This window comes from Melanotaenia boesemani, chromosome 17 (genome assembly GCF_017639745.1).
Source record: "Melanotaenia boesemani isolate fMelBoe1 chromosome 17, fMelBoe1.pri, whole genome shotgun sequence".
NCBI lineage: Eukaryota > Metazoa > Chordata > Actinopteri > Atheriniformes > Melanotaeniidae > Melanotaenia > Melanotaenia boesemani.
In genome coordinates, this window is record NC_055698.1 from 19,840,965 (window position 1) to 19,853,064 (window position 12,100).

General features: G+C 38.2%; 1 protein-coding gene across 6 annotated transcripts in view; it reads left to right on the top strand.

Moving 5' to 3' along the window:
- akap9 (A kinase (PRKA) anchor protein 9) overlaps positions 1-12,100 on the top strand; it is a 69,346-nt gene that overhangs the window by 11,891 nt on the left and 45,355 nt on the right. For all 6 annotated transcript variants that reach the window (XM_041967050.1, XM_041967052.1, XM_041967054.1 and 3 more), the window contains exons 3-9: positions 4,460-4,504; positions 5,142-5,204; positions 6,210-6,356; positions 6,650-6,805; positions 6,948-7,145; positions 7,267-10,149; positions 11,491-11,571. In XM_041967050.1, coding sequence (XP_041822984.1) covers positions 4,460-4,504; positions 5,142-5,204; positions 6,210-6,356; positions 6,650-6,805; positions 6,948-7,145; positions 7,267-10,149; positions 11,491-11,571 — 3,573 coding nt within the window. The remainder of the gene's footprint in view (positions 1-4,459; positions 4,505-5,141; positions 5,205-6,209; positions 6,357-6,649; positions 6,806-6,947; positions 7,146-7,266; positions 10,150-11,490; positions 11,572-12,100) is intronic.

Consider the following 12,100-nt stretch of genomic DNA (forward strand, 5'->3'; position numbering starts at 1 on the left):
CAAAACTGTTATGTTCTTAGTTTAAAGTAATGTTTTAAAATCGTGCTAAGGAGAAAAGCACCTTTCCTTTGCCTCATTTAAAGTAACAGAAGTGGGCTGTGTAGTGTCATCAGAAAGTTACTGTACTGGCTGCACTACACGTGGTCGCAGTAACCACAAGTCCTTTTAATACTAATTATTTCAAGTTTGAACTGATACACCTGTGTTGTTTCTTAGTGTATGTTTTACATGTGACACGGTGCCATAAAGCAAAATGTACCTGCCATACATTACAGGGGAGCTAAGGGGAGCTCAGCTCTCTTGAAAAGCAGATGAGCTCTTCTGAAAATACTAGCCATAGACACTAGAGGCTCATTTATCTTCCCTTCATGTATGTAATTAGGTACATCTGTTTTAAACATCATCATCATTGCTCAGTTTCAGACAACAGCAAACATGGTGACAGTGGAGGAAATCATGATGTAGATTCTCAGAAAGATATAAAGTTAGGCAGCGCAGCAGATGGTGGTGGTCTGCACAGCCATTATATACGTTGCAGATTCTTCTTCTTCCTTGTTTCTTCCACTGGTTGCAAATCAGCTATACTGCTCAATACTGCCCTTGTGGTTTCCAGTGGTACTGCTCCAATTGTTGCGTCAGGGGACGTTTCTGCAAGAGCCGTGGAAACAGATCAAATTGTCTATGTAAAAGACACAGCTGACAGACGAGATCCTTAAGGATCTCCGTATCCTTAAGGGGAGTTTCTAAAATAGTCAATTTTCAGAATTTTTTTTGTTTTATTTTTCTCACAGAAAGTAGAATATAACCTGACATATTCCTTTTGTATCAGCTGCACACACATAGTAGAATACTTTTGGCCGTAACCCTGTTTTTTACCGAGCTGCTGTGCACTAATACAAATGCACATGCATGTGAATTGAGAATTGGCAGTATCACACCTGAAAATAATGTTTAATTCGGTCCCTGTGTCACATGATGTTCCTGGCTGGAACATAAAGTTGTGAAGTGCAGTATCTCAGCCTGGGGATGCTACAGGGCAATGACAGCCCCAAGAATGTCCATGATGAATGTCGCTGTGCCATCAAAACTAGTCAGAAGCAGAGAATTGTAAGGTCAAAAACTCATGTAGAGTTGCTTTAATATTTGACACATCAAGATATAATTCGATAACATTTTGTGTGGTAAATAAATATATAACAGGATCAAACATTTAGATGATTTTTTTTAAATTTATGTATTAAGGTAATGGTGTAAAAGTAACACGGAGCAGGACATAGTTAAAAAGAAACAGTCATTTCTCTTTGGTAGACAAAGTCTATATAAACACTCACTGTTTGTATGAAGAGGAAAATTGTCTCATACTGGAAAATTGGGATTGACAGAACTTCATAAGAATTTGTTTGCAGTTTTGGGTGCTGATGGAAATGCACGTCCCAGTACACACAGAAATGTAACCTTGTATAATAATTTTATGTTTTACATAACCTTTATGTATCAGTCTTTAAAGCAACACTGCTGAACTTAAGCAAACCAGTGTCTCCAGGAATGTACATGATGATGATGGGAATCATTTGAGGATTTCAACTTTTAAAAAGCCTAATATGCATAAAAAACAAATTGAAATATTTATGCCTTTTTAATATTTATAAATTATTAGATGTGTTTTCATGAACTGTGTCATGCACAGATCAGGCCACATGTGTGTGTGGAGTTGTGAGACTTTCTGATCTCAGCTCCAAACAGATCCACAAATTACAGCTGTGTTTAAATGCTGGTTAAAAACTTCTACGTTTTTGTTTCTTTTATCTAAACAAACAGATTAACTTGTCCTCCCTGTCCTCTATAAACCTTACGAATCTAAATATATAGTTCAAATAAGATTAAGTTAGTCCTTTTAAATCGTGTGTGCCTCTGGTATTTTTTGGGTATATTTATTGATGTATACACCAGGACTAGCATAGTGTAGATGATGATAATGATGAAAAACACTTTATTCAGACATCTTAAACATAGGAAATAGTAATAATGAATAAGCAAAAAATAAGTAAACAAAAAATACATAAACAACAAAGCACTACATAAATGTCTGAAAATAAACTTCACCCAAAATTACCTGCAAATTTCCCCATCTTTATCAGATTTAATCGTGTTACTGAACAAACTGAAACAACAAATCAGGATGTGAGCTTGTTTGTTGTTTTTTAAGTGCAAGCAGCACAGATGTCAATGAAGACAGAGAGCATGCACAAAAATTGAGCTGCTCTTGAATGTTGCTGCAGTGCTGCTGTCATAGCTGTTTCTGCTTTTCAATGTACTCAGTTGTATCTTAATTGAAAATTCAAAAGGTTTTCAGCGGTGCTGGAGATGAGACCAGTGTTTAATCTGTGTAATTCTTCTTTTGCATAATACATCACAATAGGAACCAACAAAGTCATGATGAAATTGAACATTAAGGCATTTTATGACTATTTCACATTTACACATTTTACAGCAGCTGTTGCAAGCCTTGTATTTTGTTATTCGAAAAATGCAAACAATGGTTTAACATTTTAAAATATATATTTATAAATACAGTTTGTATTTGGTCTGTAATCCTTATAAATAAAGATGACGTGAACCTGCAGTTGATTTCTAAATTTAACAAATATTGAAAGGGTGGAGTCAGAGCATCTCTGACTAATAATCATCCACGTGCAATAATCTGCAAAAAATTTTAAAATGATTTAAAAATGCAAATCTGACGGCTCTTGTACCAATTTTTTCCTTGATCAAGTCCTCGTAGTCTCTCTTCTTGGCCCTGGACTGCCACTCTTTTCATGAGCCCACTGTACATTTGATGTAACACATGCACAAAAAAAAACTACTTGGCTGCCATGGAGACAGACAATTGCCTTTAAACTCGCTTGGACGTGTTGCTTTGTGTGATGAATATCTGTGGCCTTGCAACACATTTCAGGAGACCTAAAGGTTGACTGAGTGCATCATAACATCTCTTGTACAGCAAGTTTTTTTTTCCCTTTCAAGGGACAAACATCCACGTTGTCACAAGACTGTTGGAGAAACTGTTATTTAGTGTTGCCTGGATGTGAGCAGCTTTCCATCACTAAAAAATGCATCATGCTGCTTTTGAGAAATTGAATCATACAGGGTGGATTGTGTTAAGTTGTTGAGTTAATCAGTTAAGCACTTTGAATGAAATTGTGTGGTTCTTCTTGTCAGTTTTATTTATCACATAACAGTTTTTGTCCTTGTCCCAGACTTTCTGGTCACAAGGTCTTGGTCTGTGGTGATAATGCTCTCAGAGAGCTGAAGGAAAATACAATAGCATCAATGCTTCCATTCGTATGATTTTTAATAATCATTCAGATGCTTGTGTTGATTTGGTTTTGTTCTAATGCAGGAACTTGTAACATTCAATATTCACTTGTAATAACCAATATCCATGCGTGCACTACCAACCCATTTCTGAACTGAATTGTTGCACCATAATCTTTCATTTTAATCTCTTTGTTGTTATGGTGTTTATGTTTCAACATTTGCAAGTTACTAAAAGCTTAATGGAGACATATTATTCATATTTGTTTTCAAGTTGGCACAAATTCTTGATATCATAATGTCTGATATCATTCAGACATAGATACAGTACAATGAGCCCTTCTTTGACATTTTTATGTCTGTGATCATGGCCTCTGATTGAATGAGTCACTTGACACCCTCTGTTTTCTGTTCTATGCCTTACTTGAGAGTAGTTATACATGCAAATGGAAAATTTTCAGCATAAATTACACTTAGTAAGCACAGAAGCACATTACAAAATGAGGGAGCATCCACTACTTAACCTGAAAGATCAGTCTAGCTTACACAAAACTGACAGGAAATGCTTTTACTGGGAATTTTGTTGTCAAATACTTATTGCAGACAGTTACCGATGCCCTTTGTGGCAAAATCACAATATATGCCCTGCATTCAGCTGGCTTAGGCTAAAAAACAGATGGGAACACAAAAGTTATGTAAAACCCAGTCGGCAGGTAACAGAAGAGACAGAAACATATTGAAATTCTTTTGCTGCTAGATTAACTCCTACATAACACTTTTGGCCCTTTCCTGTGGTCTGTTGTAGTTCTATTAGGCTTTGACCATGTAAGTAAAATGCTGATGTCTACAAGTTTGTTTTTATACTGATGTTCAGCTGTTGATGCTGCATTCAGCTCACTTTGAATCTGTTAGTAGAGATGAAAACGAGGAGGATGGATAATTTTACTCTGAGCTGGGTTTGTGATTTTATAGTACCCTGCAGACATAAACTGGGGATTGCAGCTATCAGCGTTACACTGTGCTGACCTTGCTATGGCAAATTCAGGTATATGCTACAGCTAAAATGAAAAGGCTAATAGAACTTTGTTTCCCTGTGTTTTTTTTGCACTTCATCAGTTTTTTAATCCTTTGTTTTCTGTTGCAGCCAGAGAGTGAAATTTCTACCACTGCTGAAGATTATTCCTCCGAGGTGAGTTGTATAGTCTCATCACCAAAGTCATCGTCATCATTCAACAATCCCGAATGACAGAGCTACATCAGCTACACAGTTGCATCAGTAGCTGTGTTATTCAGGATTGATAGATGCACCTTACTCACCTTATCCTGTTGTCGAACGACAGTCAAACATATGGCACATTATTTAAAAGATATATATGTGTGTGTATATATATATATATATATATATATATATATATATATATATATATATATATATATATATATATATATATATATATATATATATATATATATATATATATATATATTTGTATTTGTTGAGATACACTTGTGAAAGGTGCAACATTATGTTCCCTGAGAGGTTGTGTAAGGTAGATAAATGCTTTTTCCTGTCCTTGCTTTTTTCCAGAAACACTCAGTGTTGCTATATAATATATATTTTATCTGTTTGAAATTGATAAGCAGATGACTCAAATGTAAATGCAGTCTGTGCTCTTAAGCCAACATTTTAGGATACTTGAAAATTCTCTGCTGTTAATCAGACTCTTTGAAGTTAATCTGTTCAAAGATGATTTCTGAAATGATTTGGGCTTCTCCATTGCAGCTCCATGTTCCTAATGTTTAACTTAGAGCCTTTAAATTAACAGGTAAATGGGTGCCATGATGAGATGACAGAGAACCTAATGATGTCTTCAAAGGATTTTATCTGGGTACAGTAATCCGATCAAGCAGTTCTTATAGCTTTGCTATGGCTTGGCTAACAAACCCACCTGCTGCTGGACTTGCTTAACATCTGCAAGATTTCCACTAACTACATGTTTTATGCTGCTCTTACTTTGCTATACTCATACATATGTTAGGTACTTAAAACTGTTCTGTGTGAAAAAGGATAAAATGTATTTCTTCATAAATGGCCAACTTTAAAGCCCAAATTGCTGAGACATTTAGAATTGAACAGGGCTTTGTGACATTGCGGAGGTGAAAATTATCTGTGAAAGCTGCAGGAGAACAGAGAGAGAGGTAGCGTGGATGGTTAGAGAATAGTGAATGCTTAAAGGAGAGAGGACAAGGAGTTTTTACACAGTGAACTGTTCTCTTAAAATTCAATGGGCTGATATTCAGAGGAGACAGAAACTGGAGATGCTGATCAGTAAAATTGAGATGGATAGATTGAACTCAGAAATGTTTTTCAGTTAACAGTATTCAAACAGTTTTTAAGACTCAAGCAGAATATTTGTTATCCAAGGGAAAAGGGGGAAATAAAAGGTTGTGAAATTGAATCTTTTAAAGAAAAAAAATAAGTTGTTCTGGGTTATGTTGGGAAAAATAACTCTTTTTGTGTGTTTTTTTTTCTAAACTGAAGATTACTATGCAAGAAATGTCATCAATATTTCTCTTTTTCTTGCTAATTTTTCCTGTCCTGCACTTTTGTAATAATCAGTGTTTGCTAAATCTATAGCTTTGATGTTTGTGTTTCAAAGTTTAAATAATTTTCAGGCTATTAATTCCTATGTCTGCACCTTATGAACCTTCAACGTAGAGATCAGCAGCATTAACATTTACTGCACACTCTGTCATGTGGCTCGTCGAACTTAAAAGCTGTTTCTCTTTGGTGGTGACTAAGTTTGGACTTTGTTGCTAAAGCTTCATCTTAAATCACTTATGTTAGTGTAAGTAAGTGCTGTGTCGGTACTTACCCATATTTACCTGCTCAGGAGGAGGAGGAGCCCCTGCAACAGGTGACCAAGGGAAATCCAATACATGATATGGAGGATGCACTAGCTACTAAGACCCAAGCAGAGGAGCTGAATCAAGAGCTTGAAGAAATCAGGTCTGCCTTTGGTACAGAAGGAGTACAGCAGGTAAATGATTGTTCTTCTTATTTGAATGTGTCATCCTTTAGAAGTTTTTACACAGTAACTATTGTAGTTTAGGCCATCATTTGAGGAAAATGTATTGGGTGGGTATTTATTTCTCCAATTATCACAATAAAAATGCTATAAATAGGCTTTATTTTTAATAAGTAATTAAAAAAAGACAGTTAATTTCTTCATTTATGTTTTCTTTACTTACCAGAAAAATCTTTGTCCTCACGCCCATCCCAGAAGTTGTTTTAGCTGTGTACAGAGAAAGTAATTTCATTTAAAATTTTTAGCTGCAGGACTTTGAAGCAGCTCTGAAGCAACGAGATGGCATCATCACCCAGCTCACATCTAACCTTCAGCAGGCTCGTGAGGAAAAAGACGAGATCATGAAAGAATTTTTGGCCCTGACAGAACAAAGTCAAAAACTGCATATTCAGTTCCAGCAGGTGGGAAAGGATTTATTAATCTACAGTAAACCATACCTTTTAACCCATTCATTGTTCTGTATATCGAATTGTTTATAGATGACCCGAAAATAAATAAATAATTTTCACTCTTACTACCTTCTTGTCTGACTGCTAATCACAGCTTCAGGCAGGAGAAACGCTGAGAAACACCAGCCACAGCAGCACTGCAGCTGATCTTCTGCAGGCCAGACAGCAGCTCGTTCAGTACCAGCAGCAGCTGGAGGAGATGAATGTCGAGGTCAGAAAACATCAGGAGAGTAGCAGTGAACAGCTGGAGCACATCAGCCAGCTCCAGGACAAACTCAGCGAGATGGAGATGGTGAGAAGTTGCCTTTCTTTGTTCATTGTATATTTCCACTCATTTTTTTCTGTTACTTTTACTTGCTTGTGCAGTTTGCTATGGATGTTGCTCAAGTATTTAAACTTAAATGTATTTGTAGTCAGGGAGAAGATCAGAGGATTCATTTACCCAAAGGATAAGTGAGAAGGACTTGCTGATTGCAGAACAAGAAAAGATCATTTTGAATCAGAAGCAGTCGCTAACAGAGTTAAGAACAGCAGAAGAGTCTCATGCACAAATGCTAAAAGAGAGGAATCGGTTAATTTCCGAGCAAACTGCAATAATCACAGAACATGAGCGGTCATTGACTCTACTCAGAGAGGAACTTACGAATACAGAAAAGACTACAGATGAGAACATTATACACCACTCAGATAATAAAGCCCTCATCATAGCAGAGCAAGAGAGGGTCATTTCAGAGCGTGACTGTTCCCTTACCCAGCTTGAAGATGAGCTGGAGACCTCTGAGAAACGCCTGCATGACCTCCAAGAACGAATGGCTGCAAAGGAATCTGAGCTAGAAATGTGTATGGATGCACTGGAAAGCACGAAATCTGAATTACTAAGTCATAAAAGTGAAATGGAGAGTTGTAAATTGCAATTGGAGAAAGGGCAAATAGAGTTAGAAAACTGTAAGGCTGAACTTGCTGCTTCCAGACAGAAAGAGCGAATGTCATCTAATGAAATCATGCAGCTCATGGGCACAGTGGAAGAGCTGCAGAAGAGATGTCACCAGGGCAGCATGTCTGAGAGTGACATTATCCAAAAAATGCAGGAAGACACTGTGAGGAAGCTTGAACTTCTCAGGGGAGAGCTAGATGAGATGTATGGCCAGCAGATAGTCCAGATGAAGCAGGAGCTTAATCAGCAGCACGCAGCAAGAGTTAAGCAAATGACTGAGCAACATCATGCTGAGATAGAGCTTCTAAGAGTTCAGCTGTCCCAAAGTTCCACTGGCAGCATGGCAGAGGTGGAAACATTTCATGCTAAGATCAGGGAGCTTCAGGAGACTTTAGAGCAGTCTCAAGCAATGCAGGATGAAGCCAAACATGAGTTGAGTCAAGTCCTCCAAGAGAAGTTTAACCTACAGGTCAAGGTTGAGGATCTTCTTCAAGATCTCCATTCAGCTAAAGAAAAAGTGGAGCAGGTCTCCAAAAGACTATTCTCTCAGGAAAGTAAGCAGGGTGAACTGCAGCAACTCCAGGAGACAATTGACAATCTGAGGAGTGAGCTGTCTGCTGCTCAGGAAGCTGCACAAGAAGCAGAAGCAAAACATGAATCTGAAATAACCAATTACAAGATCAAGTTGGAGATGCTGGAAAGGGAGAAAGATGCTGTGCTAGATCGCATGGCAGAATCGCAGGAAGCGGAGCTGGACAGACTAAGGACTGAGCTTCTGTTCAGCCACGAGGAAGAGCTCACCCTTCTTAGGGAAGAGCTGCAAAGGGAGAGCTTCCTGAACACAGAGAACCTTCTTAATGAAGCAGCTATCAGACACGAGAAGGCTTTGGATGAGCTGCGTATAAGTTATGCAGAAGAACTACATCTGTTACAAAAAGAGAACGCAAGTTTTGGAGTAGAGCGAGATGAACTTTTGCACCAAATTCTAGGGCTCAAAGAAGATTTGAAACTGGCTTTGCACGACTCTAAAGCGGAGAAGCTTGTGCAGCAGCTCCAAGAACTTAAGGTGGAGCTGGAGGAACTTCGCAAGGGAGCAGAAGAACGAGGAAGAATGCAGAATGAAATTCAGATGTTACAGAAAAAGACAGGGGCGCTTGAAGATCAGATAAAAGAAAGAGAACACTATTGGGACTGCAAACAGAAAGAGAATGACCTAGAAAAGGAAAATCTTGTTGGATCTAATAACACTTTGAGAAAAGAGTTGGAACGCAATAATATGAAAATGGAAACTCTCACAGCAGAAAACAGTCAAATCCAGCTACAAGTAGCTGAGCTTCAGGAAGAAGTTGAAAAGCAGAGGACTACTTTCTCTTTTGCAGAAAAGAATTTTGAGGTGAACTATCAGGAGCTCAAGGAAGAGTATACGTGTCTCATTGAGGCAAAAACGCAGCTGGAAGAGAGGACGTTGAGGGAGACACTTGAGTTTGAGGCGAAAATTGCCATCCTTCAGTCACAGATTCGTGAGCTTGAGGAGAGCAACAGAGATATCAAAATGGCGGAGGCTAGAACAAATGGAAAATCTGTGATGGAAAAGGATTCTACAGAACTACTGGAGAAACTCAATATTACTTTGAGTGAGAAGAAGAGCCTGGTTGAAAGGCTCTCTGAAGTTACAGAGCAATTTATGTTTACAGAGAACAAAGTGGGGGAGCTGGAAAAAGAGCTCATGAAAGTACAACAAGAAAACGCAAAGGTCATTGCTCAAAACACAAGTCTGGGAAAGGAGCTTGAAAAGAAGCAGGAGATTATGAGAGAGCAAATGAGAGGGAAAGGTGCCCAGAAAAAAGCTAAGCTCCAGGAAGGAGAACAAGCTGGTGAGCCAGTTTATTCTTTGGAGGATCATCAACTTCAGATTCAATCTCTGCAAGAGGAGATAAAGGCTCTTCAGTCCCTCTTACCTGCAGCTGAAACAGAGAGAGACAACATCCGGCAAACACTGGAGCTCCACAGGCTTTCACATACTCCATCTCCAGCAGCGGTGCACTCCTCGGGGGAGGGACCTGTTGAAGGACGATCTTCTCCGCACAAGCCCACAGCCTCAGGGTCAAGCAGGCGCAAGAGACGGCAGAGGTCGAAGCAGGAGCGCAAAGTGGGCACTGCTCTTTCTGACAGCAGAGAGGAAAAACAAAGGGAGGAGGAAGAGCAGGCAGTGTTGGAGGAAGCGAGGACTAAAAGTGGTGCAGAGGAGATGCAGCCTCAGATGCAGAGCCAGGTTATGTCATGTTCACAAGAGAGGGTTGGTAAGAAGGACTCCACTGACGGGTACCAGGGAGACGGAGGCAGAGACTACATCAACAAAGCGGTAAGCGTTCAGATGTATCTACTGCACCGCACTTCACTAAAGCAGTCCAGCTGCCATTTCTTTGCTCTTTTAAGTCTGATTAAATGACATGTTTGAATGAAAGATTAAAGGGATTTTCAAAAACTGTGCATGTCAAAGGAAAGCGTAGTTCAAAATACATCCATCACTTTCACAGTTAATGCAGGGGTATTTGATATTTTAGCAGCTTTATTAGAGATCTCTGGACTGAATTCATAACCAGATCAGACTGTGATACTGAATATGACTGAAGCATTTGAGAGCTGAGTATTTTTTTTTCTCTTGTGAGAAACTGTCTTGATTGCAAATTGCCTGAGAGACTGCAGGTTTGCTTTGAAAGGTAGCATTTAACAGGCAGTGTTAGACTGCTGTGTTTTAAACATACAAGCGTATTGCATACATTTTTAAGTTTTTACAGTCAGGGTCTTGTGGCAATAAAAATATGAAAGGGCTCACAGTAAAGTGCATGTAAAATTGAAGGCTACATGCAACATTCTGCCCATTTCTGCATTACAAAAGGCATTATACAGTATTTATAATCTGCTTTCTTTTGAAGCTGCTCATCATGAAGCTGCATGTAATGTTGGTTTTAAGATAGCTGAGAACAGAAAGAGAAGCAGTCTTCTGATAGCTTTGAATCGCTGCCATTGTGTTGAAATATGTACATTCTAGTTTCTTTCCATCCTGCAGGGAGTGAAGGGTTTAAGGTGAGAAGCCATTTTAACCCAGTCACTTTGTGTCTGTGTCACTTCCAGCTGTGTCACAAATACACAAATACAAAAGATGGTGTACAGTGTTTGTCTACCATTTCACATCTGTGCTTCATTTTGCTTTTGTCACCTCCTGGGTTGGAAAACTACTCTTGTTAGATCTTATTTTCAGTTCCAAAAAATGCTTTTCACTTTTGGTGGCATCGTCAGGTTAAGTTTTGTTAGATGTTTATATGATATTCTGTTCAAAAGGAATTCAACTTCGATGTATTCCACTTTTATGAATTTGGGTATGTTTTTGCTAATATTACAAACTTTTTTTAAAGCTTCAACAAAGTGCTTGATGGGTAAAACAGAAGTGAAGTAAAGGTTAAATGGGCAAAATTCAGAATAACTTCTGTAGAATGTAGATAATTTTGAATGAATTTAAAACAAAAAAAGAATAAGAAATTAAGCCAATTGAGAGTTACTCTGTGCTCCCTCTCAGGAAGTGATCCATAACAGTGCATATTACTGTTCATCAATGTGTTATTTGTCTGCATTTGTAGGGAAATATTATGGAAATTTTTTGTACTGTAGTTTTAAAATGTTTTTGTTTTGCTTGCTCATTTAGGTGAGCAGTCATGGGACGGACAGCCACTCGGATCGTGTCGTGCATCAGAGATCAGAAGTGGAAGGAGAGACCGCTGAGCATGTAAATGTCACTTAAGCTCACATCCTGTTCTTTGTTTTTCACTCGCTTTGATACAATATTCAGTGTGGTTTAAAGGTCGATAAATATGTGTTCAAACAGCTTCAAACTTTCTTACTTTACATCTTTTTTTTTGATGTTTGCTAAAAACAAAGGACAAATGTCGTGTATAAAAAAAGAGTTGTGCATTACTAAATTCCTCCTGCTCAGATTACATATTTGGTATAGAGATGTGCTCATAAAGCTAGTTAACATGCTTAAAATTCTAAGACTGTTGACCTGTTTTTAAAGATTGAGACCTGCAAGTCAAAATCATTAGTACTAACATTAAAGGACTCAAAATAGTTCAGTAAAAGAAATGTAATAAAGAGGAGTTCTGTGGAAGAAATACAGAGGAAATGGTTTGACATTAAATTAAATGCAAAATAAAAAAAGAAATCTTTTCAAAGTGAAATGGGCCCTCATGTCAGGGTGCAGCAAGAGATGCTCTATAGCTCCCTGAGGCAGCTACTGAAGTGAAGGAAATTTCCAA